The sequence below is a fragment of the Neovison vison genome, chromosome 6 (assembly GCF_020171115.1).
Source record: "Neovison vison isolate M4711 chromosome 6, ASM_NN_V1, whole genome shotgun sequence".
NCBI lineage: Eukaryota > Metazoa > Chordata > Mammalia > Carnivora > Mustelidae > Neogale > Neogale vison.
The window spans coordinates 3,367,848-3,395,519 of NC_058096.1; the positions used below are offsets into that span (position 1 = coordinate 3,367,848).

At 59.7% G+C, this 27,672-nt stretch overlaps 1 protein-coding gene across 6 annotated transcripts in view; it reads right to left on the bottom strand.

The window, feature by feature from the left end:
• Positions 1–948: 948 nt before the first annotated feature.
• The window catches only part of ABCG1 (ATP binding cassette subfamily G member 1), a 66,833-nt gene continuing 40,109 nt past the window's right edge, over positions 949–27,672 (bottom strand). For 5 of the 6 annotated variants that reach the window (XM_044250883.1, XM_044250884.1, XM_044250881.1 and 2 more), the window contains 13 exons: positions 18,790–18,907; positions 17,035–17,167; positions 15,793–15,843; positions 12,156–12,301; positions 11,810–11,933; positions 9,581–9,695; positions 6,826–7,010; positions 6,593–6,694; positions 5,600–5,768; positions 4,687–4,787; positions 4,444–4,602; positions 3,189–3,307; positions 949–1,868 (listed from right to left, as the gene is read on the bottom strand). In XM_044250883.1, the coding sequence (XP_044106818.1) occupies positions 1,640–1,868; positions 3,189–3,307; positions 4,444–4,602; positions 4,687–4,787; positions 5,600–5,768; positions 6,593–6,694; positions 6,826–7,010; positions 9,581–9,695; positions 11,810–11,933; positions 12,156–12,301; positions 15,793–15,843; positions 17,035–17,167; positions 18,790–18,907 (1,751 nt within the window). In that variant the 3' untranslated portion in view covers positions 949–1,639. The remainder of the gene's footprint in view (positions 1,869–3,188; positions 3,308–4,443; positions 4,603–4,686; positions 4,788–5,599; positions 5,769–6,592; positions 6,695–6,825; positions 7,011–9,580; positions 9,696–11,809; positions 11,934–12,155; positions 12,302–15,792; positions 15,844–17,034; positions 17,168–18,789; positions 18,908–27,672) is intronic. The other variant, XM_044250882.1, reaches the window with a different exon arrangement.

Sequence of the window (27,672 nt, forward strand, 5' to 3'; positions counted from 1 at the left end):
AACTAAGTGAGGACTCTCTATAAAGCCTAAGTTCGATCCTGGGTAAATGCTCTAATCTGGAAGGCAACGCCACTTTTGTACGGAAGAGTGAAACTCCAAGTAACAGTTTAATACGCTCAGTGCGTTTACTACAAAGGACGGAAGGGTTAAAAAGGGTTGCTAAGCATTTGCATGTCAAATCTGTATGTGAGTAAAATGAGACTCTTTCCATTCTCTTTAAAGTGGGAAACAGAAGTTTTGGGAACAGAACTGGGAGTCAAAGACCCCTTTGGGGTGGCAGCCGTGCTACTGTTCACAGCGGAGGAGATAGGTTCAGACAAGGCGTGAGTGCGCCCACGAAAACAGGCCGTCCCTGGGAGACCCCCGCCCCTGGGCAGGGAGATTCCAAGTGGGGGCAACTCCATTTCCCTCCTTGGCCTCCTCTGACCACCTGCTGGGTCGCATGGCTCTGACAGCTGACAGGCACACGGCATCAGCACACAAGCCAGAGGCAGGTTACCCTGCAGGTGCACCCGCCACTCCTGCCCCACAGGGATTTTGTTCTGTGACTTCGTCCCTGGGAAGAAGGAGCTTCTGGTCTGTGACATCAGCAGGGGCTCAGCACCGAGAAGGCAGGGATGTCACAGACACTGGGCTCAGGAGGTGGCCTCGCACACAACTCTGTGCACCGTCTGAACACGCCACAGGAGCCTGGGCTACGCAGGCTGACCGGTTGCTTGTAAGGCCCTGGAAGCCGCGAGGTCTGGGCACCGCCCCCCGCCGCTGGTGGCTCCCTTCCTGTGGCACCCTGAGGCCCTCCCCGGCCACCCTGGTTTTGCCACCTGCCTAGCTCTCCCGGCTCCCGCGGAGGTCGGCGACGTGACACGAGAGGAGAGGGGCATGTGTGCAAGAAATCAACAAGGCTCATCTTCTAGACACGTTGTAGGCGAAATTAAGGTGTTCAGAAAGTTAGGAAGAAATAAACAATGTATTTTTGCTTAAAATAAGCAGCACGGGGCGGGGTGAGGGGGGAGAAAAAACTTCGGGAAGGTTGGCCAATGCCACCCTCCAGCTTTCCGTTCGACTTGTGGGCACAGGTGCAGCCCCAGAGCCTTCTCCCTGCCGGGGACCGCGCCGCATCTTTCCCCAGTTCTGCCTGAAAACGAGACCAGCTCCGCGCCTTAGTTAAGCCCCTCGTGCCTCTAAGCAAAGTGTGTTATTTACCCTGAATAATTTCCTTTAACAAGTACGAAAAAGATACAGTTTCTTAAAAGAAATGAGAGTTATCGGCTTTTGGCTTGGAAACTGACTTCTCCCCGGAGGCGGCAGCAGACCCGCAGGACGACAGCGACCGTCCTGAGACCCGGCTGTCCCTGGCGCGGTTCCTTCCTCCCCGGCCCCCCGGCTGCGGCTCTGCTGCCGGTTTCTGCCTGCCTGGCCTCCACGGGGTGAAATTCTGCACGAGGACGCGACACCTTTCTACACCTTCTTCCCAGGTGGAGCTGGAAAGGGAGAAGGAGAGAGGCGCGGACGCGGGCAGCACAAGGCCCGCAGACGGAATGCACCGCCGGGGGCTGGGTGGCGGCAGCTGTCCCCGCGGCTCCGCTAGGGGCCCTGGGCCGTGATGTCTATGTCCGTGTCTCCTGGAGCTCGGGTGTTTTTACCTCTCCGCCCGGATTTTGTATCTCAGGACGAAATAGGCGATGAGGCGTAGGGAGATGAAGAAAATGCCCAGAACGATGAAGTCTAGGTAGAGCTTGGCGTCCTCCACGTCTAGCTCCCTCAGGATGGCCTCCGACTTCTGGAAGTGACACGTCTCATCGATGCCACAGTGCAGATCCTCGCGGTCCAGCCCGTAGATGGACAGGATGACCCCCTCGAATCCGTACCTAGAGAGGAAGGTTCCAGCCGTCAGCCAGGCCCTCCCCACGGCCAGGGGACCCCACGCCCTCGCGCCTGCCTCCATCTGCAGAGGGAAACGGCAACCCCCCTCGCCGTCCGTGATCCACAGCATGGCCACGCTCCGTCCCCGAGACCCGTCTTCACGCAACTGCTTCCCAGCCTCGCAGCAGCCTCCAAAGATAAACACATCCCGCAGCGTGGATGAGGTTTGCCCGATTTTTATCTCCTCCGGAGCCTCCACCCACAAAACCAAATGGAGTGGGTAGGAGCTATTTGTTCAGTGGAGGAAACCAATTGGAAGGCTCTTTGATTGCCCGAGATGACAAACTCTTTCACAGTTCGATAGAATAAAGGATCTAATAGCCTTCCAAGGGCTAGAGAGCGTTTCAGTAAAACCCTGCCGCGCCATCCCTCATTCCGGCCCAGCCCTACAGTGTCCAAACAAAAACACCAATTTGGAGAAGAAAGACATGGGTTTCTGATTTCTTGGCATTGGAACACACACAGATTGCTGCAACTCTGTACGGCCACTTTGTGTTGATTGTGTTTTCCTGAACAATACATCTGGGTCTGAACTGACGTTCTAGAGAAAGAAAGCTTGTTCCCAACTTTGGCTCTTGTGTGTCACATGGGATCGCTGGAGCTGGGGGAGAAGAGCCCCGGAGATGGGCCCTGCCCGGTAAGGCCGACGTGCCAGGACCCGGAGATGGGCCCTGCCCAGTAAGGCCAGCGTGCCAGGACCCGGAGATGGGCCCTGCCCGGTAAGGCCAGCGTGCCAGGACCCGGAGATGGGCCCTGCCCGGTAAGGCCGACGTGCCAGGACCCGGAGATGGGCCCTGCCCGGTAAGGCCAGCGTGCCAGGACCCGGAGCAGACTGGACAGGTCCGAGCACCGCGGCACCCAGGGGCCAGGTTGCTCTCGTTCAAAGACATTAGAACAGGATCGGATTTCCACGGGATTTACACAGTCAGAACCTCGTTTGAGTGCTGTTCATTCCAGAATGGACGAGGGTCGTGAGATGGAAACACGCCCCCCACCGCAGCTCTCCGAAATGGGCAGAACGCGGGGTCCACCGCAGCTTCTTCAAGGCACAAACTGCTAGTATTTAATTCTTGTGTGAGTGCGTGTGTGTGTGTGTGTGTGGGTGCAGAGACACCAGACTTAGGAGAAAATGAAAGGCACCAACAGTCTCGATTTCCTGGGGCAAGCATGATGCTGGCCTTCAGCTGGGGGCTAAGAAGTGGCTTTTGTCCCTTCCCTCTGTCCACATAGAGCTCCCGAGTGATCCGGGACCCCACACACGCTACCTGACGTAGGAGATGTAGGACATCCACTGCAGGTAAGCTGGGATCGTGTCGAAGCTGACAAAGAACCCCGAGAACAGGAGGACAGGGATGGCCGTCACGGGTCCCACAAAGGTCGCCACCTGGGGAGACACACAGGGGATGTGCTCAGGGGCAGCAGGTGGGACTCCCACCCGGTTTCCTCAGATGTCCCTGGGAGGCCATATCCCAGGTGTATGGGGAGAGTCACCGGCAACTGGGAAAGGGCCAGGGCTCCAGGCTGGTCGCTGAAGGCCAGGACAGCACTGAGAAGCCCCTCTCTTCCAGCCTGTAGCCTGTCTCTGCACAGGGAGGGGCTGGGACATCACGCTCAGAGCAGAGGGCCCCGGCAGGGGTGGGTGAAGAGAGAGAGCCTTCCGCAGGGGGCAGAAGCCAAGGTGAACCGAGACAAGGCCGTGGCACAGCAGCCGGAGGAGCAGAGAGCCGGGTGCTGCCGCCATGTCCGAGGGAGGACGGGACAGTGAACACCGTTCCCTGGGCCCTCTAGGCAGCTGGTGGGCCGAGCGCTCTCCACAGCTGTCCCATGCACACATTGCTATGCCTGTCCCCAGAGAAGGGGACCCCCTGGAGGCTAAGCCATCAGTGAGTGGGGGGGGGGAGGGCTCTGAAGACGGGAACGGAGGGTCCATCACATGCAGTGGCGGGAAGGGCATGTGCTGGAAGGCCTGGCGGACATTCGGTTCACCAGACTGTGGCATTGTTTTGGGGGACGAGCTGCCCAGGGCACCCTGAAACCGCCACAGTGCGGGCTTGGGCAGGCTGGGGCCACGTGAAGCCCTGGGGCAGGGGAGGGGCACAGGCTGCCCTCGGGGGGGCCAAGGGATAGCGGAGCGGATCCCCCAGAGGCAACAGAACATAGGCGTTGAAAGCTTGGACTTGGAGCCAGGGCAGCCCCTGACCCAACCATGTTCCCTTTCTGGGCCTCAGTCTCCCCACTATGAGATGGGAATGGCACCGCCCTAGTTCATGGGGTGTCTGAGGCGCAGTGAGCTAGGACGAGGAAAGCGCTGGGAGCAGCGCCTGGCAGGCACCGAGGCCAGCTAGAGCCCCTGCTGCGGTCAGTGCGCCAGCCCGGACCCGCCCGGCCCGCTGTTCCTTCCCTGGGCGTCGACCTGCTGAGGCAGGTCTGGGACGTCTGGGCAGAATGAGGCGGCTGCGTTTTGGGGGGGGAGGGGCCTCAGCCGCACTGGCCCGCCCCCCGCCCCGCCTCCGCTGGTACCTGCAGGGACGTGGAGGCGGCTCCGATGAGCAGACCCAGGGACTGCGCCACCAGCGACGTCATGGTGCCCAGCGCGGCGAACAGCACGAACCTCACGGCGTCGGACGGCTGCGACGTCATCCAGTACACGATGCTGCAGTAGGCCACGGGGAACATGATCTGCAACACACGGCCGGTCAGCCCCCCGGGCGCGGCGTCCCCCCTCCGCAGGGAGTGCGGGGAGCGCGCCCTCCGCTACCACACCTGGAAAGGCACGTCGGCCATGGTCTTGGCTAGGTAGTAGGCCTTCAGGCTGTACCAGTAGTTCAGGTGTTCCCGAAGAAATACTCCCATCTCCAGGGGAACTAGGAGACAGACGGAGGGCAAAGGGGTCAGGCCCACGCGGCCCGCCAGCCGGGACTCCCCGCAGGCGCGCGTGTGCGGAGCTGGCGAGGGCGAGGGGCATTGGCCTGCTCGGCCCTCGGAGGCGGGGCTGAGACCTGCGGACCCACGAACCGGCCTGGGAAAACCTCCAACCGTGACCGTGTTTATAACCCAAAGTGTCACCAGGGGGACAATCGAAGAGCGGAGAACTTCTGCTCGGACACTGAACACTATTGTAGTGATTGGCACAAGTATTTCCTGCTAAGCCTACCGCGAAGCAGTGTGATTCCTCCCACAGGCAAGAACCCCCCAGCTGGTCCTGAGCATTCAGGGCCATTTAGGGAGGCGACCCTGGGGCAAATTTTATGCTGGAGTTTATGGTCAGCCCGAGTGAGAAAGGGCCGCATGCTCGCAAATAATCTGGAACTGCATGGGAATCCATCTAAAATAGCCTTATTCACTCACAAACTTTGGCCACAGCGGGCTGCCTAATGAGCGAATGGGGTAACAGCTAAGGAGTAAGATTTCAGGGGTTCCTGATTAGAACACTTTGGGAATCTCTCTTTCGTCAGCCTTCCACAGTGGTTATAGTTTCCCCATTAGTGATTAATTCCTTTGGCTTAAACATGGTATGTATTTTGTTGTCTAAGAGAAAATATGATCATTCCTGTCAACAAAGAAAATGATACTTTGAAAAACCAAGATATTCTGTGTCAGAAAACTCAACTATGGGCCGAGCCTTGACCGGGGTCCCCCGGTGCTGGGTGGGCTGGGCGTAGGGTCTGGCACTCACACGTGAGAACGGTGGGCATGAGGGCTGCGAACATGAGGAACAGCATGGAGAAGAAGAGGAAGCCGGAGTTACTCAGGACCTTCTTGGCCTCGTTCCCAATCCCCAGGTACAGGAGGCCGATGAGGAGGCCGATTCCAATGTGAGACGTGATCCGCAGGTGCGTCAGGACCTGGGGGCAGACACGGTTCCCGCTGAGTGCGCGGGGGTTGGGCAGACCGAGGAAGGCACTGGCACCTGATTTCTCCTCTAGAAAAACAAGCCCTGACCCTAAACCAACTTACACACACACACACATACACACACACACCCCAGAAGCAACTGCTATTATTCTCTGTTAAATCCCCTTCACGAAAAGCAGGAAGGGTGGCCTTCAGAGGAGGGGCCGGGTGCAACATGCTGGGGGGCAGAGAATGGACACACCCGATGCCTCTCCTTGGAGTGCTCTGGCCTGGGCAGCTACAAGCCCCCCAGTGTTCAGCGCAGTTCCCAAAGGCCCCGCTGGGCACTGAGCCCTCCCCGGCAGGGAGCCTGCCAGCTTGTCCATTAAGATGGGTGGATGGGATCACGGCTGCTGGTCGCTCGCTCCCCTCTGGCCAGCGCCCTGTGCCCACAGGGCCTCCTGGAGACAGGAGCACACTCCCCCCGGGGCTCGGCCAGAGGCAAGCGAGCAGGAGAGGGTTTGCCGCCCCAGTGGGAACTCTGACAGGCTGCCCTTTGCCATGTTCCAGAAGAGGAGCTGTGTGTCCATTCCGGGTCCCAGGATGAGACATGGGGGGCAGGGCCACCAGCCGCTGCCGCCAACACAGGACACCAGCGTGACCTAAATTCACTGTCAGAGCCCCCGGGGGCTATCTGTCACAACAGCTCCGTGGATGGAAAGCTGACCGGTGCAAAGGCAGGGAAAGCAGCCCGAGAGCTCAGCCAGGATGACCAGAGCAGAAAACCCCCCGGCACCTCCCTAGGCCCTGAGAGAAGGCCGGCCCACAGCCTCACCGAGTCCCTCATGATACTGAGGAAAGTCCGTCTGAAGAGGATGCAGAACTGCGTGAGGCAGCTGGCCGAGAAGCTGTGGCAGCCCTCCATGGAGGCGGAGTCCTGCGGGCGCACACGGGGAGGGGGGCCGTGAGCCGCCGGCCCCGCACGCAGCCCCCCGCGGCCGAGCGAGAGCCCCCAGGCGGCAGGGTGCAAGGCGCAGCCGTCCCGTGGGGGCCGGGGCTTTGCATTACCTTTCTAGACCCCTTCAATCGTTTTGCCTGCTTTACCTCTTCAGAGGGCCGGTGCCAAAGAAAAGGGTTCACCTCGGCATCCCCCCCAGGCTCTCTCCTGTGGTCAGAGTCACACATGCCCTCCCGGACGGCTCTCACCAGGCGGCCGTTCTGATCACCGTACTCGCCGGACGCGACCTCCATGACTGCGGGAGACACACACGGGTCAGTCCCAGCGCCCCCCACCCCCGGCTACCCGCCACCCCCCCAGGAAGGAGCCCCCCCGTGGCTAACGTGAACCTAGGCCTTGGTCGTTTTGCAACAACATGGCCGTGAGCCTCGCGGGAGTTCTTTGAACAGATTATGGGGGTGCTCTGGGATAGGATGAGACCATTCCTCAACCCACATTTCGTCAGCTCTAAAACCCCCAGCAAGCCCCGGGATGACGTCAGGACCCTAAAAATGCGAATTCTGACGGGGATGCCAGGGAGTCAGAGGGAATGAGCTCGTGCGTCTGTGAACTTATTCACCCACTGATGTGACTGAACCCCTGCCTCGGGCATCCAAGCCCCAGGATCGGAGCCAAGGGATGAGCAAGAGGGGGCTTGCATGTCCCTATGGGCTCAGTGGGGATGGCCGCAGTGACAGTGGTTCAGGACCATGGAGAGTGGCCCATGGCCTCCAGCAGGCTTGAAACCCTCAGCCCCACCTCCTGATCCCCAGGGAGGGTGTCCTCTGCTGACCCCGTCTCTGGATCCCACGGCCTCTCTGTGGCCCCACACGACTGTCTCTCCACCCCTCCCCCGACCTGTGGTCTCCCACGCCTCCTTCCCACGGCCCTTCCCCTCACTGACATTCGTGCTGAAGCCCAAAGTCCCCGGCCTCAGTATTTGGGCCCTGTCCTCTGGCCACAGCAGCTATCTGCTCTCCTGAGCCTGACCCGGGGCAGCCAAGCCCTCCTCGAGTCTGTCATAAACCAGCACGTGTTGCCACAGGAGAACGTCATCGTCCGTGACGTCACACATGCCCAGCATGGCCGGCCCACCTGCTCACTCGTGCCCACCCTGCTCCACCGTGCTCCGAATGGCCCTTCTCCCCTCCCCTCCTGCCCTCTCTCTGGGGATGCAGAGGGAACAGCAGCAGCTCCCTTCCCGAGACTTCCCCACAGTCCCATGTGCCCGGTTTCCTATGCCCTCGGTCCTCTCCTCTTTGCAGGCCCTGGACCTCCCCACTCCACCCCTGCTCTGTGGCCCCTGTTCCCACCTGCCTCTCTCTCTGGGGAACGAGTGTGCGACAGTCATTGGCTCTACCCACTGCCTTTGCGACATGCCAAAGCCTCTCTTTAGGTGAGGCCCCCCCTCCCCCTGGGCCCCTTCCTGTCCACGGTGTGCCCCCCGCATCGTGACCCACTTCTCAGAAGATGGAGCCTGGCCTGGGAACAGTGTCTCATGGAACACAATCTGGGGGATGACGCTGGAGAGATGTGGAATCCAGCAGTGCTGTGGCCAGGTGTTTGGGGGGAAAGCATGGGTGAGAGAGCCTGATCCCTTCCCTCATCCACATCCACCTAGAACCTCAGAATGTGGCTTTATTTGGAAAACGCTCATTATGGGTCTTGAGATGAAACCGTCCGGGGTTTAGGGTGGGCCCTGGCTCCTGTGAGTGTTGTCCTTACCAGAGGAGGAAACGACACCCAGAGACAGAGAGGAAAAAGCCATGTGAGGACACGGGCAGAGACTGGGGTGGCCCAGCCACCAGCCCCGGAACACTGGAGCCCTCAGGAACTGAAGGAGCAGGAAGGACCCTCCCCGAGAGCCCTCCGAGGCAGCACAGCCCAGCCCACACCTTGACTTCCAGCCCCAGGACTGTGAGAGGATGAATTTCTGCTGATTTAGACCACCCAGCTCGTGGGGCATCCTTGCAGCAGCCATGGGCAGGCAGAATGTGCTGGCAGAGACTGGACCCAGCAAGAGGTCGAGGTGGAGGAACGGGACTGAGGGGGGGGTCTCAAGCACTTGGCGGCCTAGTGAATATGAAGCTTGAGACAAAGAGAAGGCAGGAGGGTTGCCAGGCTCCTTAGCTTTGCAGAGCCTGGGGAAGGAGACTTGGTTTTGGAGACATAGCCTGGAGAGGTTGTGCGGCTTGCTGATGGATATATGGGGCACGGTGTGGAGAAGGGGTGCTGGGCCCAGAGCCCCAATGGATGGGGAAAAGAGATAGCCAGCAGCAGCGGCATCAACACCCTGGAGGGCATGGCCAGGAGAGAGGCCTGGGGACCGCGCCAGGGCAAAATGAGCCCTGGGGTGGGCTCCTAAATCTCAGGGCCCCAGACACAGTGTGCTTGGCTGCCAACCCCGAGACAGCCAATCCAAGAGGAGGAGCTCACACCATCAACTTGGTTTCCAGACTCTGAGCATCACCTTTTTGTTATGTTTGGTGGAAACTTAAATCTGCATTTTAATGACTCAATTATCAATGTGAAAGGGTCATTTTTTATTTTCAAAGGTTATTTATTTTCAGAAATACCTTCCTCTAAATCAGAAACCTAACACACAAAGTGTTAGGAAAAACAGCTCCAAACAGCAGCGTCCTTGTTCTAGGTCCTAGATATCTTCTCTGAAGGAGGGAAAATCTCTAATCTGCTTTTAAAAGCTCCACCACAGGACGGCACTGGAGCCACATGTGCAATATTCAAGAATTCCAGATTTGGGGGTGTCAGTAAAAGCAGAAACTCACCAAGAGTGGAAAAGAGCCCTTTTGTCAAGGTTCTACTTACCAAAATCAGCTGGGTTGTGATAGGTTGGGCAGTTCAGACCTAAATCTCTCAAGTATGGTACAAGATTAGAGACTTTTCCCCGGTACACACATTGTCCTTGACTGAGGACATAAAGCTAGAAAAAAATAAGGAGAAGGAGAACATCAACCTTGTCCTTCTTTGTAAAGCAACAGGAGCTGCCAGTCTGTCCACCCCTCCATCTGTCACCCATCCAACCTTCTATCCACCCACCTACCCATCCATCTACACATCCACCCACTACCTACCCACCCATCCATCCACTGTCCCATTTATCCATCCGTCTACCCACCCACCTACCTACTAATCCACCCATCCATCCACCACCCATTCAACCTTCCATCTACCCATCTATTCATCCTCCTGTTTATCCATCCGTCCATCCATCCATCCAACCACTACCCATTCAACCTTCAATCTACTCATCCATCCACCTTCCCATTTATCTACTCATCCATCCATCCATCCATCCAACAACTACCCATTCAACCTGTCTATCCACTCATCCACCCACCCACACGTCCACCATCCATCCACCACCCATCCAGCCTTCTATCTACCCACCCATCCATCCACCCTCCAATTTATCCACCCATCCACCCATTCCTCCACCACCCATTCAACCCTCCATGCATCCATCCCTCTACCCATGCACCCACTCATCTACTCATCCATCCACTACCCATTCAGCCTTCCATCTACCCATCCACCCATCCTCCCGTTTACCCACCCATCCATTGATCCATCTAACCACTACCCATTCAAGCTTCTATCCATCCACTCATCCACCCATTTACCTATCTACCACCCATGCATCCTTCCAACCATCCATCCATCTTTCCATCCATCCACTCACCCACACATCCACCATCCATCAACCACCTATTCAACCTTCATTTACCCATCTATCCACCACCCATTCACTCTTCCCTCTACCCATCCATCCATCCAACAATTCCCATTCAACCTTCTATCCATCCACCCACCTACCCACCAATTTACCTATCTATCCATCTACCCAGCTATCCTTCCATTCAGCCTTCCATCTACCCCATCCACCCATCCTCCCATTTACCCACCCATCCATTGATCCATCTAGCCACTACCCATTTAAGCTTCCATCCATCCACTCACCCACACATCCACCATCCATCAACCACCTATTCAACCTTCATTTACCCATCTATCCATCACCCATTCACTCTTCCATCTACCCATCCATCCATCCATCCATCCATCCAACAATTCCCATTCAACCTTCTATCCATCCACCCACCTACCCACCAATTCACCTATCTATCCATCTACCCAGCTATCCTTCCATTCAGCCTTCCATCTACCCATCCACCCATCCTCCCATTTACCCACCCATCCATTGATCCATCTAGCCACTACCCATTTAAGCTTCTATCCATCCACCCACCCACACATCCACCATCTATCCACCACCTGTTCAACCTTCATTCACCCATCCATCTACCACCCATTCACCCTTCCATCTACGCACCCACCCACCCATCCATCATTCAACAGCTCCCATTCAACCTTCCATCCATCCATCTTTCCATCCATCCACCCACCCACCTACCCATCTACACATCCATCTACCACCCATTCAACCTATTTTTCCATCCATCCACCCAACCATGAGTCCATTTCTCTCTCTTTCAGGAGAGTTTTACATTACCTCCCCAAAATGTTAAAGTTCAAAGGGAACTTTAAGTCAGGGAAGATATCATATGCACAAGCATTGCTTTTTTATATTGTTTTTCTTCCCCCTCACACCAACCACATTTTGAAAGATTTTGAAGCTGTACACATTTCATCCCAGGGCCTTTCTTTTTTCTTTTCTTTCTTTCTTTTTTTGCTTACAATGTCAAAACCTATGATTTATAAAAGAAATGATGCTGTACACGTATGATAACCTCCCATTTGATTGTGTAAAGTAGGTGTTCCCCCATTGTTACAGGGTTGGGGATAGAAAATGAAGCTTTAGCAAGGTCAGACCCCTTGGCCAGATGTCAGCCCCAGGGGGAGAACACGGGTCAGCTCTTTCTACTCTCTCCTGCCCTATCACCTTAGCTTCTATGACTCCATAGTTTTATGAAATATACCACTTAAGGCCATTCAAAAATGAGGACACCCCCAGGAACTGACAGTAAGCTGTGAGTCCCTGGAATCTGGTGCCACCTGAGCCAACACCGCACGTACCTGGTCGAAGAGTTCAAAGAGTTTGGCGCTGGGCTGGTGGATGGTGCAGATGATGGACCTCCCTCCTTGGGCCAGCCCTTTCATCAGGGAGACCACCTGGAAGCAGGAGGCGCTGTCCAGGCCACTGCAAGGCAAGGGGCACCGTGAGATGCCTGTGGGACACCCCACCAAGCCATACTCCACAGCACAGCGGGGAGGCCTGTCCTGCCTCTGTTCTGGGACCCCGGGACAGGAGAAGATGGGCAGGCAGAGCACATGCCCCCCCGCCCCCTTAGAGGTGACTCTAGGAGCCCCTGCAAAAACCGATGGTGAAGGCAGGGCCCTTCTCTCCACCGCTTTGGATTACCTGGTGGGCTCATCAAAGAACATGACGGGGGGGTTGTTGACCAGCTCCAGCGCGATGGCCAGGCGCTTCCGCTGGCCGCCTGAGAGGCTTCCAGTCCGCGTGTTGGCACAAGACAGCAAGCCCAGAGCTGTGAGGATCTCCTTGACCTGGGGGAGCAGCAGAGCCCGGGGGGCCATCAGGGACCACCCACCATGCCTCACCACCTCCAGGCCCGCCCGAAACACCCGCCGCCTCCCCCAGCCTGCTCGTGGACACACACGGATGGGTTGTGTGTCGGGGCTCATCCCAGGCTGCCTGTGACCAAGTGGGTAGGTGCCTTTCCAAGTCCAAGGTCCTTGTTTGGGCCGAGGAACCTCGGGAGCAAGTGCTGGAGCTGGGCCCCCCAGGGTTAGAGGCCCCTCTCTGCCTCCTGCTGGAGACCCGGCAGGCTCCTGCCCTTGTAAGCCTTGCTCGGGCCCCAGAAGGTGCTCAATGACCATGTGCAGAACAGGGGGGTCGGCAGACACACAGCCGTGGGTGAACTGGGGTCTGAGAAGCACAAGGAGTGGGCAATGTGAGGGTGACGTGGGGGAAGCAATGAACACACGCAGCATAAAGCTTGGCACAGAGGAGGCCCGGTAACCACCAGCATCCGTTAATGGCACCCTGTGCGGGGCCATGGCTCCTGTGGACCCAAACCACACCGGCCAGGCTCTCAGGAAGGAGGAAAGCCACCCACTGGCACTCGTCACGGGAGACCCAGGGCTCCAATGGGGCCGCAAGGTCAGGAAATGGCTTGACGCAGTCACCACGTCCACGGGGGCCCTGCCCATGCCCCCCAGCCCGGGGAAGCAGGTGGGGCCCCAGGATATAAACAGTCCACTGTGACTAAGCCTCCGTGTCCGTTCCTGGTCACTGACCATGTTGACTTGGGGAACAGAAGTCAACTGACTTGAGGGTGGTGCTCTGATGTCTCCCGGAGGCAGCCCTCGGGATGGTGGGGGTCCACGGCTACCGCCCTACATCCACCCCAAGTTCACCTCCCAGGGCCCACTCTCCTGGTGTTCCTGCCCGGCCACTTTCCTGGCCCCGGGGAGTGGACCGCAGTCCAGTGGCTTCTCCGGGGAGATGAGGTTATCCAGAAGGAGAAGGATGTCACAGGGAAGAAAATTTCCACTCTAGCTCTTGAGTTATGCATGCACGGTCGGGGCAAAATGCAGCCCGCGTGCCCGGATGAGCGGGGACACTACCCTCCCCCGGCCACGGGGCAGGCGGGTCCGACGGACCTGGGTACAGATCCCTCGAGGCTTTTTCCTTGCTGATCCATAAACCCAACCCACTGGCCTTCTAGAACACAGCACATTCGAGGGACCCCAAATGGGAAAGGTCGTCAGCGGGGCTGCCTGGGAAGGGCCATCAGGCTGGGGCCGGTGGGGAGGGCTCTCCGGCACAGTTTCCTTTCCGGCGATGGCACCTGTCGACTTTCCCAGGGCCACCAAGCCTGTGTGGTCTTCTGGAGCCACAGGCCAAACTTGCAGAGGAAAAGTCACTCTGGTTGTTCCAGGCTTGCCTTTGGGGCCCCCCGCAGCTCAGCCCACGCCCACTCCCTTCCACCATCTGTCCTCGCCGGGCTCCCTCCTTGTGGCCGGGTGCCCCTCCAGACAGGATGCCGGAGGTGGAGGCAGACGTCAGTGCTGGCCCTTCTCCTGCCCCGTCTGCCTGCTTCTCCAGCGTCCTCTCAAGAGGGAGGCTCTGTAGGTCGGTTTTGTTTTAACACTGGTCAGAAAGAACAATGTCCCAGCCCTGGGGGACCTCGCTCCGGAACAAGCCCCTTGCTGGGAACCCTCGAGGGCTGAGGCTACTTTTCTGGGAACCAAGGAAGGCTGTCCACAACACACTCTGTTACCTACTAGAACATTCCATTCTATTGTTTCCACGAGATACAAAAAACCTCAGCCTAGGTTCAAGGGAAATGAGTCAGGGCAGACACTCCGCCGCTGATTCTTCCTTGAAATAACCACATGTTCCTGCGGATGCTTTCTTCAGAGAGGGGGGCCTACACTTGGCTGTGGACTGGGATGGGGGCTTCTGGTGAGAAGCGTGTGTGGGACCAACGAGCAGCTCCAGGCCCCATGGGGATGGCTCACAAGTCGTGCTCAGTCCAGCAGCAAGCGAAGCCAGAGACAGGCCAAGGCTCTCCCTCCCTCGGGAGGGCTTAGCCACACAGGCTGCACAGAAGACCCTCGCTGACTTGAGCCCTTTGCTCTCGTAAACGCAGCTGAGACAGCACGCGTCTGTCTCCTTCCGCAGCTCAGGCCAGGCGTCTACAGGCCGTGCCCACCGGCGTGGCCCACCAGAGACACCTCCTCGCCCTCCCAAGAAGACGGTCTCGCCCCGTCCCTTCTGCTAGAGCGGCAGAGTGGCCTCCCCAAGACCCTGAGCGGCCACCCAATGGCGCAGTCCCCATCCCTGCAGCGTCTGGGTGCCAGGAGTCCATTTCTTCCCTTCGGCCCGCAGACTAAAAGCTCCCCAGCAGCACGGGGACGTGCGCCCCTCTCCCGCCCGCGCAGGGCGGCTGACCCGGGAATCCCTGACCGATCCCCACGGTTCTGAAGGGTGGTGACTGGGCCATGGGGTGCAGGGGACAGGGGGAGCCCCCGCGACGCCCGGCACTGTCTTCCTGACACATTTACATCACGTTCACGATTATGCGCCACAAGAAAGGGAATTGACGCCGTAAACAATTGCTCTTCATGTCTCTTCACTGGGCTCGCCCCACGGTTCTGATTTACGGCAACGAGGCAAGTGGACCGCTTGGGGTAACCCTGTCGGTTCTCCTCGTTCTGCTGCCGGACCCTCGTCTTTCAAGGGTTTAGGAGACGAGCTGGTGTCGCGCACGAGTGGGATTTCACCCAGCTCTGCTCCCACGTGGAAATCCCACCAGTGCCAGGCTCGTGTGGGGTGGGGGAGGGAAGCGGAGTTCCCCGCAGATGAGCAGTAAACGTAAATGGGTCCCGCGGCTGTACGGGCTGTACGGAGCCGCATGGGGGGCCACAGGGGCCGCGGGGGGCTTCCCGGCCCGCAGGGGCTGCTTCCCTGTACCTGGGCCCTGGGCTTTGGGGGAGCAGGGGAGGGGTGATGCAGAGGGTTAGAAGGTCTCCAGCAACCTGGAAACTTGTTTGTGTGTTGTTGGTTTTTTTTTTTTTTAGCTGCTTAATAATGTGTAAGAACCAAATTTCTTCTTGTGAGTGCGTGTGGGTGGAGGCTGGTTATTTTTAAGGGAATGACTAACCGTCTTCATTGTTAGTGTTTTATAAAACAACAACAATGGGGTATAAAGCATATCGAGTGCCAAAAGGGGCAGATCTCGCGCCTGGTTGACCGTCGAGGCTGGTGCGCTCCGGCCACCTAAGCCTTCCTGCTGCGTCCTTGCTGGCGGGCGGCCGGGCCGAGATCTGTAAGTCTCAGGGCAAGGAGGACCCTGCTGGAACCCCAGCTGCTGGGCCGGAACGCACCCTGAGATGTCACTGTCCCCGGCACAGAAACCTTAGGTGACAAACCAGCAAACAAAACCAGTGCCCTAAAGTCCCTCCCCACGCATTTGCCAAATGGATTTCGCGCACTTTGGGGACACCCTGTGGCTTGAACACACACTCACCATCTCCCTCCTGCCTTCGTCCTTCTCCTGGAGCTTCAGATGTGCGGACACCTGCAGGGGCAGGAGCAGAACAGACAGCGGTCAGAAGGGCAAACCTCACGCTGACATGACGGGGGACGCCCCTCAGGGGTGTGAGCTTCCCACCCCCCTTGGCTTAACAAAGGCAGGGCCCGGGAGAGCGTAAATGCCGGGGCCGCTTGCTGTCATCTCAGATGGTTTCTTGGCTGTGCCTGGAGGGCGCACATCTTTTTTCTGAAGCTCTTCTACTTGAACCCCTCCTGAGCCCCCGGTGCCTTGGTCCAAAAGGTCACATAGAGGCAGGATAAGCTCTTAGGGGTCCCAAGCTGGGTCTGCTGGCTAGGCCCAGCCCGGTGGAGAGTTCTCCCCACTCCAGAACACTCAGGGACAGGGACAGGGATGAGGACAGCCTGCAGAGGGCTGGGGGCAGACTGCGCATCCGACATCTTACCCCACTTCCCTTTGCTGAGATAAGAATCCCCGGGAGTAACCCTTCAGATGACAGGCCGGGCAGCCCCTCTCCAACCCTGCAGAAAGGACGCTTTGCCCCATCCAGGTCAGAGCACAGGGCAAGACTTCTCTTGGCAGGGAAACTAAGGCAGACGCTCATTTACTGACTGGGGCACAAGGCAGGGCAGCTGAGAACAGGGAGGGCCTGGAGCCTGGGCACTGTCTTTTGCAGTGGGCGAGGAAAAGTCCGGAAAGCAAGCGGCCCGAGCATATGACGCCCAGGCTGTCCCAGACCCCGTCGTGCAGGCACCCGGGCTCACGGCCACACCGCTGGTGACTGTGTGAGCTCTGTGCTTACAAAGGGGCCTGGGAGGGGGCCCTGGGGCCTGGGAGGCCAGGGGTGTGCAGCAGGGACTGGTTTCCCTTCCCCGTGACCCCAGCTGGCAGGGGGGACCTCAGGGCCCTAACTCAAGAGTCAGACTGGGAAGCTCAGGCCGAGAGCCACAAATAAGTCAGGCAGCTGATGGCCCACGGGCAGGAGGATCTTGCCCACAGAAGGTGGGGCCATAACCTTCTCCCAAACTTGCCCATGACCTTGCCATCCCGAGTCCAGGAGAACCGGAGGTGCTGGGAGTTTGTTCTCAATGATGCTGTCCCAACAGCAGGCCCAGCATCAGAGCCACACTTGGCAGCGTGCAGTGGCCCATGGGGCCCCCGGGCCCAACCCAGGGCGCTGCTCTGCCAAGGGAGGCCGGGTGGGGGCAGGGGACTCACCATCATGGCCTCCTGCACCGTGAGGTGGGGCAGCAGCATGTCGTCCTGCATGATGTAACAGGACACTTTCCGGAAGCAGCGCAGGTCCCGCGGCTGGCCGTTGATGAGCACGGCTCCCTTCATGCCGGTCTCCCTGCAAAGCCCACCAAGCACACGGTCAGCTCCTCTTCCAGGGCCTCGGGCAGGGGCGGCCCCTCCCAGCAGCTGCCCCGCAGACCGGTTCTGGCAGGGATGCCAGGGGGCCGGAAGGACGGGGGGACTCAGAGCAGCTCCAGGACGCACGGGGAGGAGCGGCGTGGAGAACATGCTGGGGGGGTGATGGGGAAGGGGGGCCAGACCTAGAGGCACAGCGGCCAACGGGCGGACATGTGCATGGAGGCTCCCACCTGTGGCCCCCGGGTTGGACAGACACCCTGACTCTGCTGGGCTTCGGATGATCTCGTGAGTCGCCAAGGCTACACCCAAGGCCCCCAAGGCCAGGACTCTGCAGCCAAGGGTGTGGCCGCCCCCGTCAGAACCAGTTCCCGAGGCCCGAGAGGGTTCAGCTCCCGGGTCACAGGGGGCTGGGGGACCAGGCCAGGCCCTGCATCCCTGTGGTCCAGGGGACCCTCCTTGTCCCTTCATGTAGTAGGTCGGGGGACGCCAGCCACCTTCTCTGCTTCCCCCTCCCCCAGGCCCACTGTGCACCGCGCCTCCCTGTGCTCTCCCCGTGCGTCATCCCAGCCCCTGGGGCATTTGGGGGAGGGCAGGCTTTCCCCGAAGGACCTGCCTCCTAGATGCCCCATAGCACAGAGACACCAGGGGGCTGTGGCGACCAGCGAAATCACTTCTGTCTTCCAACTTGTCTTGGCCCGTTCAGCGACCTTGGGCTCCTTCCTCCAGGGCAAGCACTGGCATCCCGCAGCTGCCCTGGGAGCCAGGCTCAGGCCCAGGCACCTCCAGGCAGCGGTCAGCGGCCCCAGGCTGCCGGAGCACCCCCAGGCCAGGCAGTGGCTATGGGTGTGGTTGTGTTGAAAGTGGCCGTCCCTGTCCCCGCCCCCGTGACATTGGGCCTTGGCCTCAAACTTCTGATGTGAATTCAATGGCAGAAACCTGCCATATGGGAGGTTTTTAAAAATCCTAATTTCTGGCATTAAAGAGTAATTCAGAGGGCGTAAGGGAAGGGGTGACAGCTGTCCTCTCTTCCAGGAGAGGAAAGCATCGCTAGTGTTAGCAGAGTTCGCTAATGCTGGCAAGTGGGAACCCGGGAGCAGACGACCGCCGGCTCTAAGGGGATTTAACACGCGGGAAGATTCCCCTCTCCAGCCGCTGCCCCCGGAGAGATGCTGGAGGAACTTGGGTGCTAACACAGGCCCAGGCTAGAGCACGGGAGCCCCCGGCCCAGCCTCTCGGTTCTCCTGCAGCTTACCTTATGGTTTTTTCAATCTTTTTTTTTTTGCCCTTAAAATTAGGGAAGGGTGGGGTGGGGAGAGGGAGAGAGGACTCTCAAACAGACCCCCTGAAGCGCCCAGAGTCTGACACGGGGCTCGATCTCATGACCCTGCGATCATGACCCGAGCTGAAATCAAGAGTCAGACGCCGAGCCGACCGAGCCCTCCTATCCTAAGACCCCTTCATGCTCAACCCCACAGGCCTCCCCGGAGTCCGTTCAGAACTTACAAATGACAGGACAGACCCAGGGGGGCCTCGCCTTTCCGGTGGCCACCCCAGGCCAACAACAGGCGAGACCCCCTTCTCCGCGGCAGGTGTCCTTACCTATACCCGGCCAGAATGTTCATGAGCGTGGACTTCCCAGCCCCGGAGGGCCCCATGATGGCCACCAGCTCCCCGCTGTTGAACTTGCCGGAGATCCCCTTCAGGAGGGTCTTGTATCCTGCAGAGAGCACATCACACTCGTTCCAGCCACCGCGGGGGGCGTGGGTTGACCCCCTCGCAGGGGGGCAAGCGCACACGTACGCTAATGACACAACGGAGGTGAAAAGATTTTTCACGCGTGTGTAAACGCCAAATTCTGGGCAAGGACGTCGGCCTCCTCCGTGCCTCCTCAGCATCCCGTGGGTTCCCTTAGCCGCTCCCGGCTCGTGGGCGTCCCCGCGGGGTTCACGGGCCACTCGCACACGGGTTCTCTGGCCTCTGGGGAAGCTACCTCACCTAGGACGGAGGAGGCAGGTGCCCCCGCCAGGACCCCACAGTCTGGGTGAACAGATCTCAGCCCGCGGCCAGGCCACCGGCCCTGCCGCCCCCCCCCCGGCGACGGTAAGCAAGTGCTTTTATTAATTAAGTGATTTATTTCGTGTATTTATCATTTATACACACATGAATTATTCATCGTAAAATGGACACATGTCATTATCTTATAATTAAATAAAGTAGCAGTAATTAATTAATAATCAAGGGTTTACTATTTTGCAGCCACATCGAATTGCTCTGAATTTCTGCCAAGTCTCCGTCCCAGAGCTTCATCAAAGGGAAACCCGTCCTGTCGCACAGCGAGCCCCGTCAACCTTCCTTCCAGGAGATGCAGCAGAACCGGAGCAACTGCACCCACAGGGAGCGACTCCTGGTTCCGGAACGTTCTCTCAGGTCCTGAGAAACGCCGTCCGAGGAGGCCCTCCAAGGACCACAGTCATATTTGACCTCCCACACCCAGCGGCGCAAGGGGTGGTGACGCCGTCCACAGAGCCCCCTGTTCTAGACTCTCCCGGGCCACTGACCCCGTGCTCCCCGCACCTGCGCGGGCCTGGGCAGCTCTCGCCCAGCGGTCTCCTCATCTTTCGCAGGCGGGACCCCTCCGCACCCCGCCTGTCCACGGGTGCCGCCTCGATTTGGACGGGGCGTCCCCAAGGACGAGTTTCGTCAGGCAGAGAGGAGCGGAAGCAGAAGGCAGGAAGCTTGCCGCCCAGCGATCAGCCTCATTACGCAGAGCGACAGGCGCCTGGGGAGGGCTGGCGTCGCCCGGTGGGAAGGGGGCAGAGGAACGAGGCGCGCACGGAGTCTGGAGGAGGAGCTCACACGCCTGCCCCTGGGACGCAGGTGACTCCGGTCAGCACACAGGCACCAGAGCCAAGGGAGAAAAGTGCGGGGAGGGGCCCGGACCCCAAAGCGTAGAGCGTGTCTGCCCCTCGGTGGGCAGACACGTGGAGAAGCCGGGGGACAGCAGAGGCTTTCTCCTCTGCAAGGTCAAGCTCCTGGTGCAGGGGCTCTAGGCAGGCAGCCCGGGGCCCAGGCCACGGGGACCTGTATGACATCACTGAGGGAGTGCTCCCGCCCGGCAGGCGTCTGTGCGTTCATTGCGGGCCTCCTGGCGGCTCCGGTCAGGGTCGGGGTTACTCACGAGCAAACCCTCTCTTAGGCTGCTGACCTGGGAATCAGGAACCGCCTGCGGGTGCAGATGAGTCCCCGAGATGACCACGAGATGACCACCGGTCATTTGGAGGCCAAGGGCAGTCCCCTAGCCTGGGGGTAGCCCCGCACCCTGGGGCTCTGAGAGGCCCCTTCCTCGAAACTGCGCCCACGGGGGATCCTGTGACAGCATCCGGGGCTGTCCCGGAGTATTGAGGGGCACAGGCTGCGATGTCCAGGGACAGCTTGGCAGGAAGCACATCCTGGGAGCTGTGGGAGCAGAGGCTGTTTCAGGGGAGGAGGTGGCCCCCTGCGGTGTAGCCTGGGGTCTTGTCATTTACAGCCAGCGACGGGCACGGTGGGGGGGGTCTGCCCATGCACCCCCGGGCTGCCTGCACCAGCACACGGCCCAGTCCCACAAGGCCGGGGAGGCTCCAGACTCGTGCCTCTGCTGGCTCCCAGAGCAGCCTGAAAAGACAGGGGGGCTGCGGCGTGCTGGACAGGAGGGCTCCTCCCGTGTGGGGCCTGCACGCGCCACGCAGCCGAGACGGGGCAGGACCGGGCTCGGGGCTGTGCCTCTTCTAATCTCAGGAACCTGCTTTTCTTCAGGTTAGGACAGAAGAATGTCAAAGCGACGGTGGAAGGTGATGTCACCTCTCTGTCCTCCTCCCGGACCTGCAGAGGTCCATGTGCCCACTTGGAGGTGGAGACCTTCCTGTGGTGCTGGGGGGCCGGGAACCCCCTTAGAGTGGGCTTTGAGGGGGTCCCACCTGCGCACAACTCCGTCTTCATGTCATGAAACCGTCCTTGCCTGCAGAGCCTTGTGTGTCCCCCCTTCTAGAAATAGGAAACGGAGGGGAGGCACCCCAACCCCCTGTCCTACTTCCCGCCCAGGAGCTCCACCCCCGCACCCAGCTCTGGGCACTGGGCAGCGTGGAGGGGCCGCCGGCTTCGTCCCCCGTGTGCCGTGGACACTCGTTCACACAAATGCTTGTCCTGTGGCCTCCGGTTGGGGTCGTGACGCCCCGGGGATCCCAGGGACAGAAACCACGAGGGGCCGGGCCACGCAGGGTGCAGGCAACCCATCCCCAAACAGGCCAAGAGCCAAAGCAAAACCCAGACAGGAGAGGAGAAAAAAGGAGAGATAACCAGAGAGGACACTGTCCGGTGCCTCCCTCACGGGGCTGGGAACCCTGCTCGGACACCGGGTCTTCCCATGTCAGGGGACGCTGGCAAGCCCTGGCCCCGGACCTAGGTTAGCGGGGCTTTGGAGGGACACAGTGTCTGTCGCACTGACAAGGTTCAGAGAACACACAGCGACGTCATTTCGGCTGAGTTGGGGCACACAGATGTCTCCTTCTGTAGAAAAGAGCCCTTACAGGATACGCTCGGGGAGCAGCCCCGCTCCCGGGCACGTGTCGCACTGGGTGTGCTCGGGGCGAGCCCGGCACCAGCGCGCACACACCTTCCCCTCGTGCCCCACGGCAAGCCCGGCACTAGGTTCTTCCCCGTAAACTGCAGACGAGAAGCAAGGGCTCAGAGAGGGTTCATGGCCTGCCCACGGTCACACAGCAGGTCAGCAGTGGAATGACCTTCCCACCACGCTGCCTAACGTGGAAGTGTCTTCCCTCCGGGGCAGGAGCGTCTGCCCTGGCCGGGACCGGAGCGGAGACGTGAGGGGACCTGCAGCATCTCCTGTTCACGGTCAAGGTCAGCCGGACTCAGGAATGTGCCTTCAGTCTGCTGGGCAGAGACTCACTCCTCTCGGAGAAGGGAAGCCAGGACATTCCTTCCCTCCTCAAAAGACCAAATCCGCCATTGCCGGAGGCCAGGGATGCCCCCTACCCAGGTCATGTTCCGGATCTAAGGCCAAAACCCCCGTGTGCATCCAAACAGCTCTGAGCGGGTCAAAGCCTCCCTTAGCCTTCAGGTGCTTTGTTCAATTGTGGGGTGCAGGAGGGTGTTTGGTCACGGGGGGAGGACCCTGGCTTTTGTTCCGGACCCCGGGTGCATGCGGGAGGGTGCCTGTCCTCTGACCGGAATGGGTGCTCCCTGAGGCCTCCTGCCTCCTGCCGCCAGCCAGCCTAGCGAGAAGGGGCAGCAGGGGAGGGCGGTTCGGCTCCTCGCGGGCAGCACCGGCAAACCGGGCCCTGCCGTCTGAGCTCTCGGGGACCCATTAGGCCCCTGACCCTGGTTACCTGCAGAAAACAGTAAGCGGCCTGTCCCACAAACTCCGGCAAGCCACCGGGTCCCTTGGCTTTGGTTTCCCGAGTTGCGGCTTCAGAAGCGGCGGCTGGTGGGCCAACCCCCAGGTCTGGCTTTGGAGCCGAACCAAGCCAAGGCACGCTGTCCCCCTGGGCCAGGCCGGGCCGAGCGGCAGACAGGAGCAGTGGGTGCCCGGGAGAGCCGGGCCGGATCTGCCGTTGTCCCAAGGTCAAGTACCATCCTGACCGTTCAGCGCGCTGAGCCCTCCCGGGAACACGCCTGCCGCAAACATAACAGGACAGGCCGTCGTGGTGCGTGGAGCCTGCAGGGAGAGCCACAGGGGGCTCCGCACTCACGCCCCTGCCGAGGCGGCCGCCCCACGCAGAACGGGAACCGCCGGGCTCTGCGGTTTTGCCACCGGACCGCTGGGCGTGGCCACATCCCCAGACACTTTACCAGGAACGGAGCAGGCGCCGCGGGCTGTGGACCTGCCCTGTGGCCCTCGGGGTGGGGTTCGCCCCGGCACCGGCAGCCGGGCTCCTTCACGTCCCGTCTCTCGGGCAGGTGTGCTTGCAAGGTGGAGGAAAGGCAAGGTAAGGGGTGGGGTGCCCCTGCTCCGGGGGAGACTGGGGGAGGCGGCTCTCACAGGAAGGGGCCGGGAGGGGTGGGACGTCACCCAGGAGCCAGGCGGACGCCGGCCAGCCCCAGCTGCGTAGGAGGAGGGTGGCGGCCTGTCAGTGCTGACGGACGGCCTCACGGCGGCGGCTGCCCATCACTGCCACAGTTCATCCTCGCCGGGAAGCCACGCTGGGGGGGAGGGGCACCCGGCCACCGTCTCCAGAGTCACCCACAGGGGCCGCCTCCTCTCCCTCAGGGCAGCTGCCATCAGGGGCCCCACTTGCATGGGAGCCCAAGGAAAGGTGACCTCAGGGCCCATTCTCTGATAGAAGGTTCTAGTTCAGTCTCCAAAGCTCACCGAGGTAGCACAGAAGCGTCTTCCTTCAAAGCAATCCCCACCTACCCTGGGGGTTTTTTCAGGCCTTGAGTGTTGGGGGGTTGGGGTGAGAACTCGGGGTGGATGGAGGTATGGAGAGAGGCAGGATGGAGGGATGGGGAGGGGGATGGGGAGGGAGGGAGGGATACAGGACGGCAGAGCCAGGAAAGGATGGGGGGATTTGTGCCCACTCCTGTAGCGGACAGAATACTAACCCCCAAAGATGTCCACACCCTATTCCTTAGAATCTGTGTTACTTGGCAGATGGGATTAAATTAAGGATCTTGAGACGGAGATATTCTTCCGAATTATTCAGGCAGGATCCCTCTTTCTAAGGGAAGAGGGAGGCAGGCGGGGCAGGGGCAGGGCTGGGAGATACGACCAAGGATGCAGAGGTCGGGGACCCGCGAGCCGAAGACGGCACCTGCTGGCTTTGACGATGCGGGGAGGGGCCGCAAGGCAAGAAGGGCCACCCTGGAAGCTGGGAGAGCCAGGGGCAAGATGCTTCCCGGAAGCCTCCAGAAGGAGCACAGCCCCGAGTCTAGACTCCTAACACCCGGCACTGGAAGACAACGCGTGTGTGTCGTCTGCAGCCTCCAAGTGCGCAGCGATCTGTTCCAGCGACCCCCGGACGGCGCGCACGCTCAGTCCCGCCCTGCTCACACCCACTCACGCCCCCCCTGCGCCCCTCGAAGAGGACTCCCCCTACGCCTTCATAAGCCGCGGCGTGACGGACGGTCTGCCCTGTGAGACAGAAACCCCGGATTGTTCTAGAAGAGATGCCTGCTGCCATCGGGCCACCCTTCCAGAGGGAGTCCTTCTATCCAGGCTCGTTCTGACTTCCTTGGGTCATCCACCTGGCACAAAACCTGCTTAGAACACGTCCCAGTGTAGTCTTCTCACAACAAGGCTCAAGGAGCAGATGAAACTCTGCGTCATTAAACATGACCGGGAAAACGAGGACCGGGAAAGGCCGCCCGCCCGTCCTGGCCTCGGTTTCCCCAGGATAAAACCCCTTCTGGCACGAGAAGCCTCTAGATGTGAGCCACGTGCAGACGTCTCTCCCTAGACAACCAGATGGTGGCTGCGGCTCACACGCAGTTCCCACGGAAACGGCCACGGGCTCCTGAGACAGGAAATCCCCTCGGCAGGGGCCTCGCTCACGGCCCGCCGTGTCAGGCCCAAGTTCACCACCGAGCAGAGCCTGACACAGCCTCTTCCCTCAGACTGAGCAGGGCTCTCACGTCACAGAGATGTTCTTGGCCACAAGCAAGTTAGAAAGAGCCAGGAAATGAACGGAATATTGGCTATTTTTTGAATCAATACGTGATTTTATTCTCTGTATTTTTTGGAGGTAAAGTTCTGCACCGCGAACTCCCAGAATCCTAGAGCTACATAGACATGTTCTCACTCTGCCAGGCAAGACTCACGCCCCCCTGGCGTGCAGTCCCTCTCACCACCGAAGGCGCCACCCGCCCCCCATTCCCCACAACTGTGTCCCATGGACGCTGCCCTCTCTGTCACAAGGCGGAAACGCAGTCAGACCTTCCCACCCGCCTGACGGAGGTCAATGCCGATGTCCCAGAACACAGAAATGGCACCAGTCCCAAGCCTGTGTGATCTGGTTAGCACCGAGTCGCTCCAGATCATTCTCAGAGTTCGGAAATCAGGAAGAGCCAGTCCATGGGAAGACGGGAGGGAGGGCAGGTGGGGCACAGAGAGGTCCTCTGCCCTCTGGGGTGGGGGCTGGTGCAGGCCGCCTTCTGACGGCTCACGTCACCTCTGGGGTGTAAATGCTTCCCGCGCGTGCCAGCGTTGTCATGTCTATGCAGACCCCACGGAGCAGGCTCGGCCCACGTGCACATGCTCCCTCCGTGGGAGGCTTTAGTCTCAGGAGGGCCTCCGCTAGCGCAGCACCCGGGGCCTCGCTCCCACGGTGCAGGGAGGCTTCTCCGGACCGGGCACCGTTCATGGCGAGGCTCATCACATCCCAGAGTGGGTGAAACGCTCATTCGGCCCTAATTTAAACCCATTCCCATAAGGTCTCTGGTCTGGCTTTGGTGTCAGAGTGGCTCCAAGCACCGAGCCCGGTAGGGCTCCAGGTGGCTGTGGCCCCCGTGACCCACATGACTTCAGGGATGGGCAGTGGTGTCACTGTTAATATCCCATGGGATTCTCTGGGATGCTCTCCCGCTAGAACAGCTATGGGGTTGGACGGCGTGGGTGCGGCTGGACACAGACCCCACCACCAGGCCACGAGGACAGAGGTACACGCCGGTGAGGCTCTCAACCCAGCCACCGCGCCTGGAGCCCAGCACACGCTGCCCACGGTCTTCTGTGGACTCGTGCACAGGAGCTGAAGACCTCACTGACCCCGGGGGGTGAGACAGACAGTGTCCAGCCAGTGACACCATCAGCATCTTCGCACGTAGATGTCACGGGCCACGTGGGGGCTAAGCCCTCTGCGTAGGTCACCAAATCTGCCTCCGTGGCCTCGGCAGCCCTGGGAGGGAGTTAATGTCAGAGTTGGGGGCCGAGGGTCGCAGGGGCCGAGGGAGAGAACAGCACAAGACAAACAGGACAACGATCAGTGTCTCAGAGAGTCACTCCCTGATTTCTAGACACCCGCGCCTGTGTGGTGAGTGAGAGGCTCACACTTTAATCCGGATTCCATTTCAGCTTCCTGCGCCCCCTCGGTAACTCGTATCCACAGGAGCCCTCGCAGTGAGGACCCCTAGTGCACCCAGGAATGTGCACACGCCCCGTCTATGTGCGCGCGCCCGTCTATGCGCATGCTGTGTCTACGCGCATACGTCCCATCTGCGTGCGCGCGCCCCGTCCACCGCGTACACACGTGCACAGGCCCCAAGCCCCAGCACACACACACACACACACACACACATACACACACCATGTACACACACACCCCCATGCCCACGCCAGCCCCTGCCCCAGCGCCGACGCCGGAGAATCAGATGGAAGTCATTTCCAGCTGCCTGTCAGGCATGAAGCAGGTGTTATTTTTGTGCTTCTAAAAGCAGAACTGGTCTTTTTCACACACTTCTAAACCTGGCTAGAACAATGAAGAAAAACAAAATCCTTCTGATTTTTCAAATGATGCCAAAAGTGCCAGTAAGGTACCAAATAATCCCCGGTTGTCACACTGCGCTCACCCCAAGACCACAGGCGACCTGCTCTCCGCGCCCACGCTCTGATTCCTCTCTGGATGCCCGTGTTCGTAAGATCAGCCCGGCTGCGCGGCTCCCTGCTCCCCCTCCCCTTCACCCCTCTCCCCTCCTCCCTTCTTCCCTTCCTCCTTCCCCTTCTCCCCTCCGTCCTTCACCCCCTTCCCCCTCCCCACTACTCTTGGCCCCAAAACTAAAAGGAACTCTTGTTGAAAACTGACCCTTCTTCTCCAGACGCTTCCTCCTCCCTCTCCAAGAGCAACCTCAAGACAAAAAGGACCAAAGTCCATATTCCTATGCACCTGGCCATTTCATTTTTATCCTGCCTGGTCCTTCCCTCAGATGCCCAAGGGCCTTCGCACCCCCTGTCTGGGTTTTCCCTACTAAGCGGCAAACCTCCTTCTCCCGTTTTGCGCACCTGCTGAAACACCGGGACGGCTTTGAACTGAGGGCGACAGCAGGAGCTGGGCATCATATCGTGAGCCAGGACTGAGCTGGGCATCGTATCGTGAGCCAGGACTGAGCGAGAGTCACTTGTGACGGGAGGACGTTACCATGTGTCCCCAAACCATGGAAATGGCACGTGTCCCCAAACCATGGAAATGGCACGTGTCCCCAAACCATGGAAATGGCACGTGTCCCCAAACCATGGAAATGGCACGTGTCCCCAAACCATGGAAATGGCACGTGTCCCCAAACCATGGAAATGGCACGTGTCCCCAAACCATGGAAATGGCACGTGTCCCCAAACCATGGAAATGGCACGTGTCCCCAAACCATGGAAATGGCACGTGTCCCCAAACCATGGAATTGGCACGTGTCCCCAAACCATGGAATCGGCATGGCATCCCTCTACCACTCCAGGTAGTGCTGGGGCAGCACGCCCGGTCCAGCTTCAGGGCAGCGCCGTGA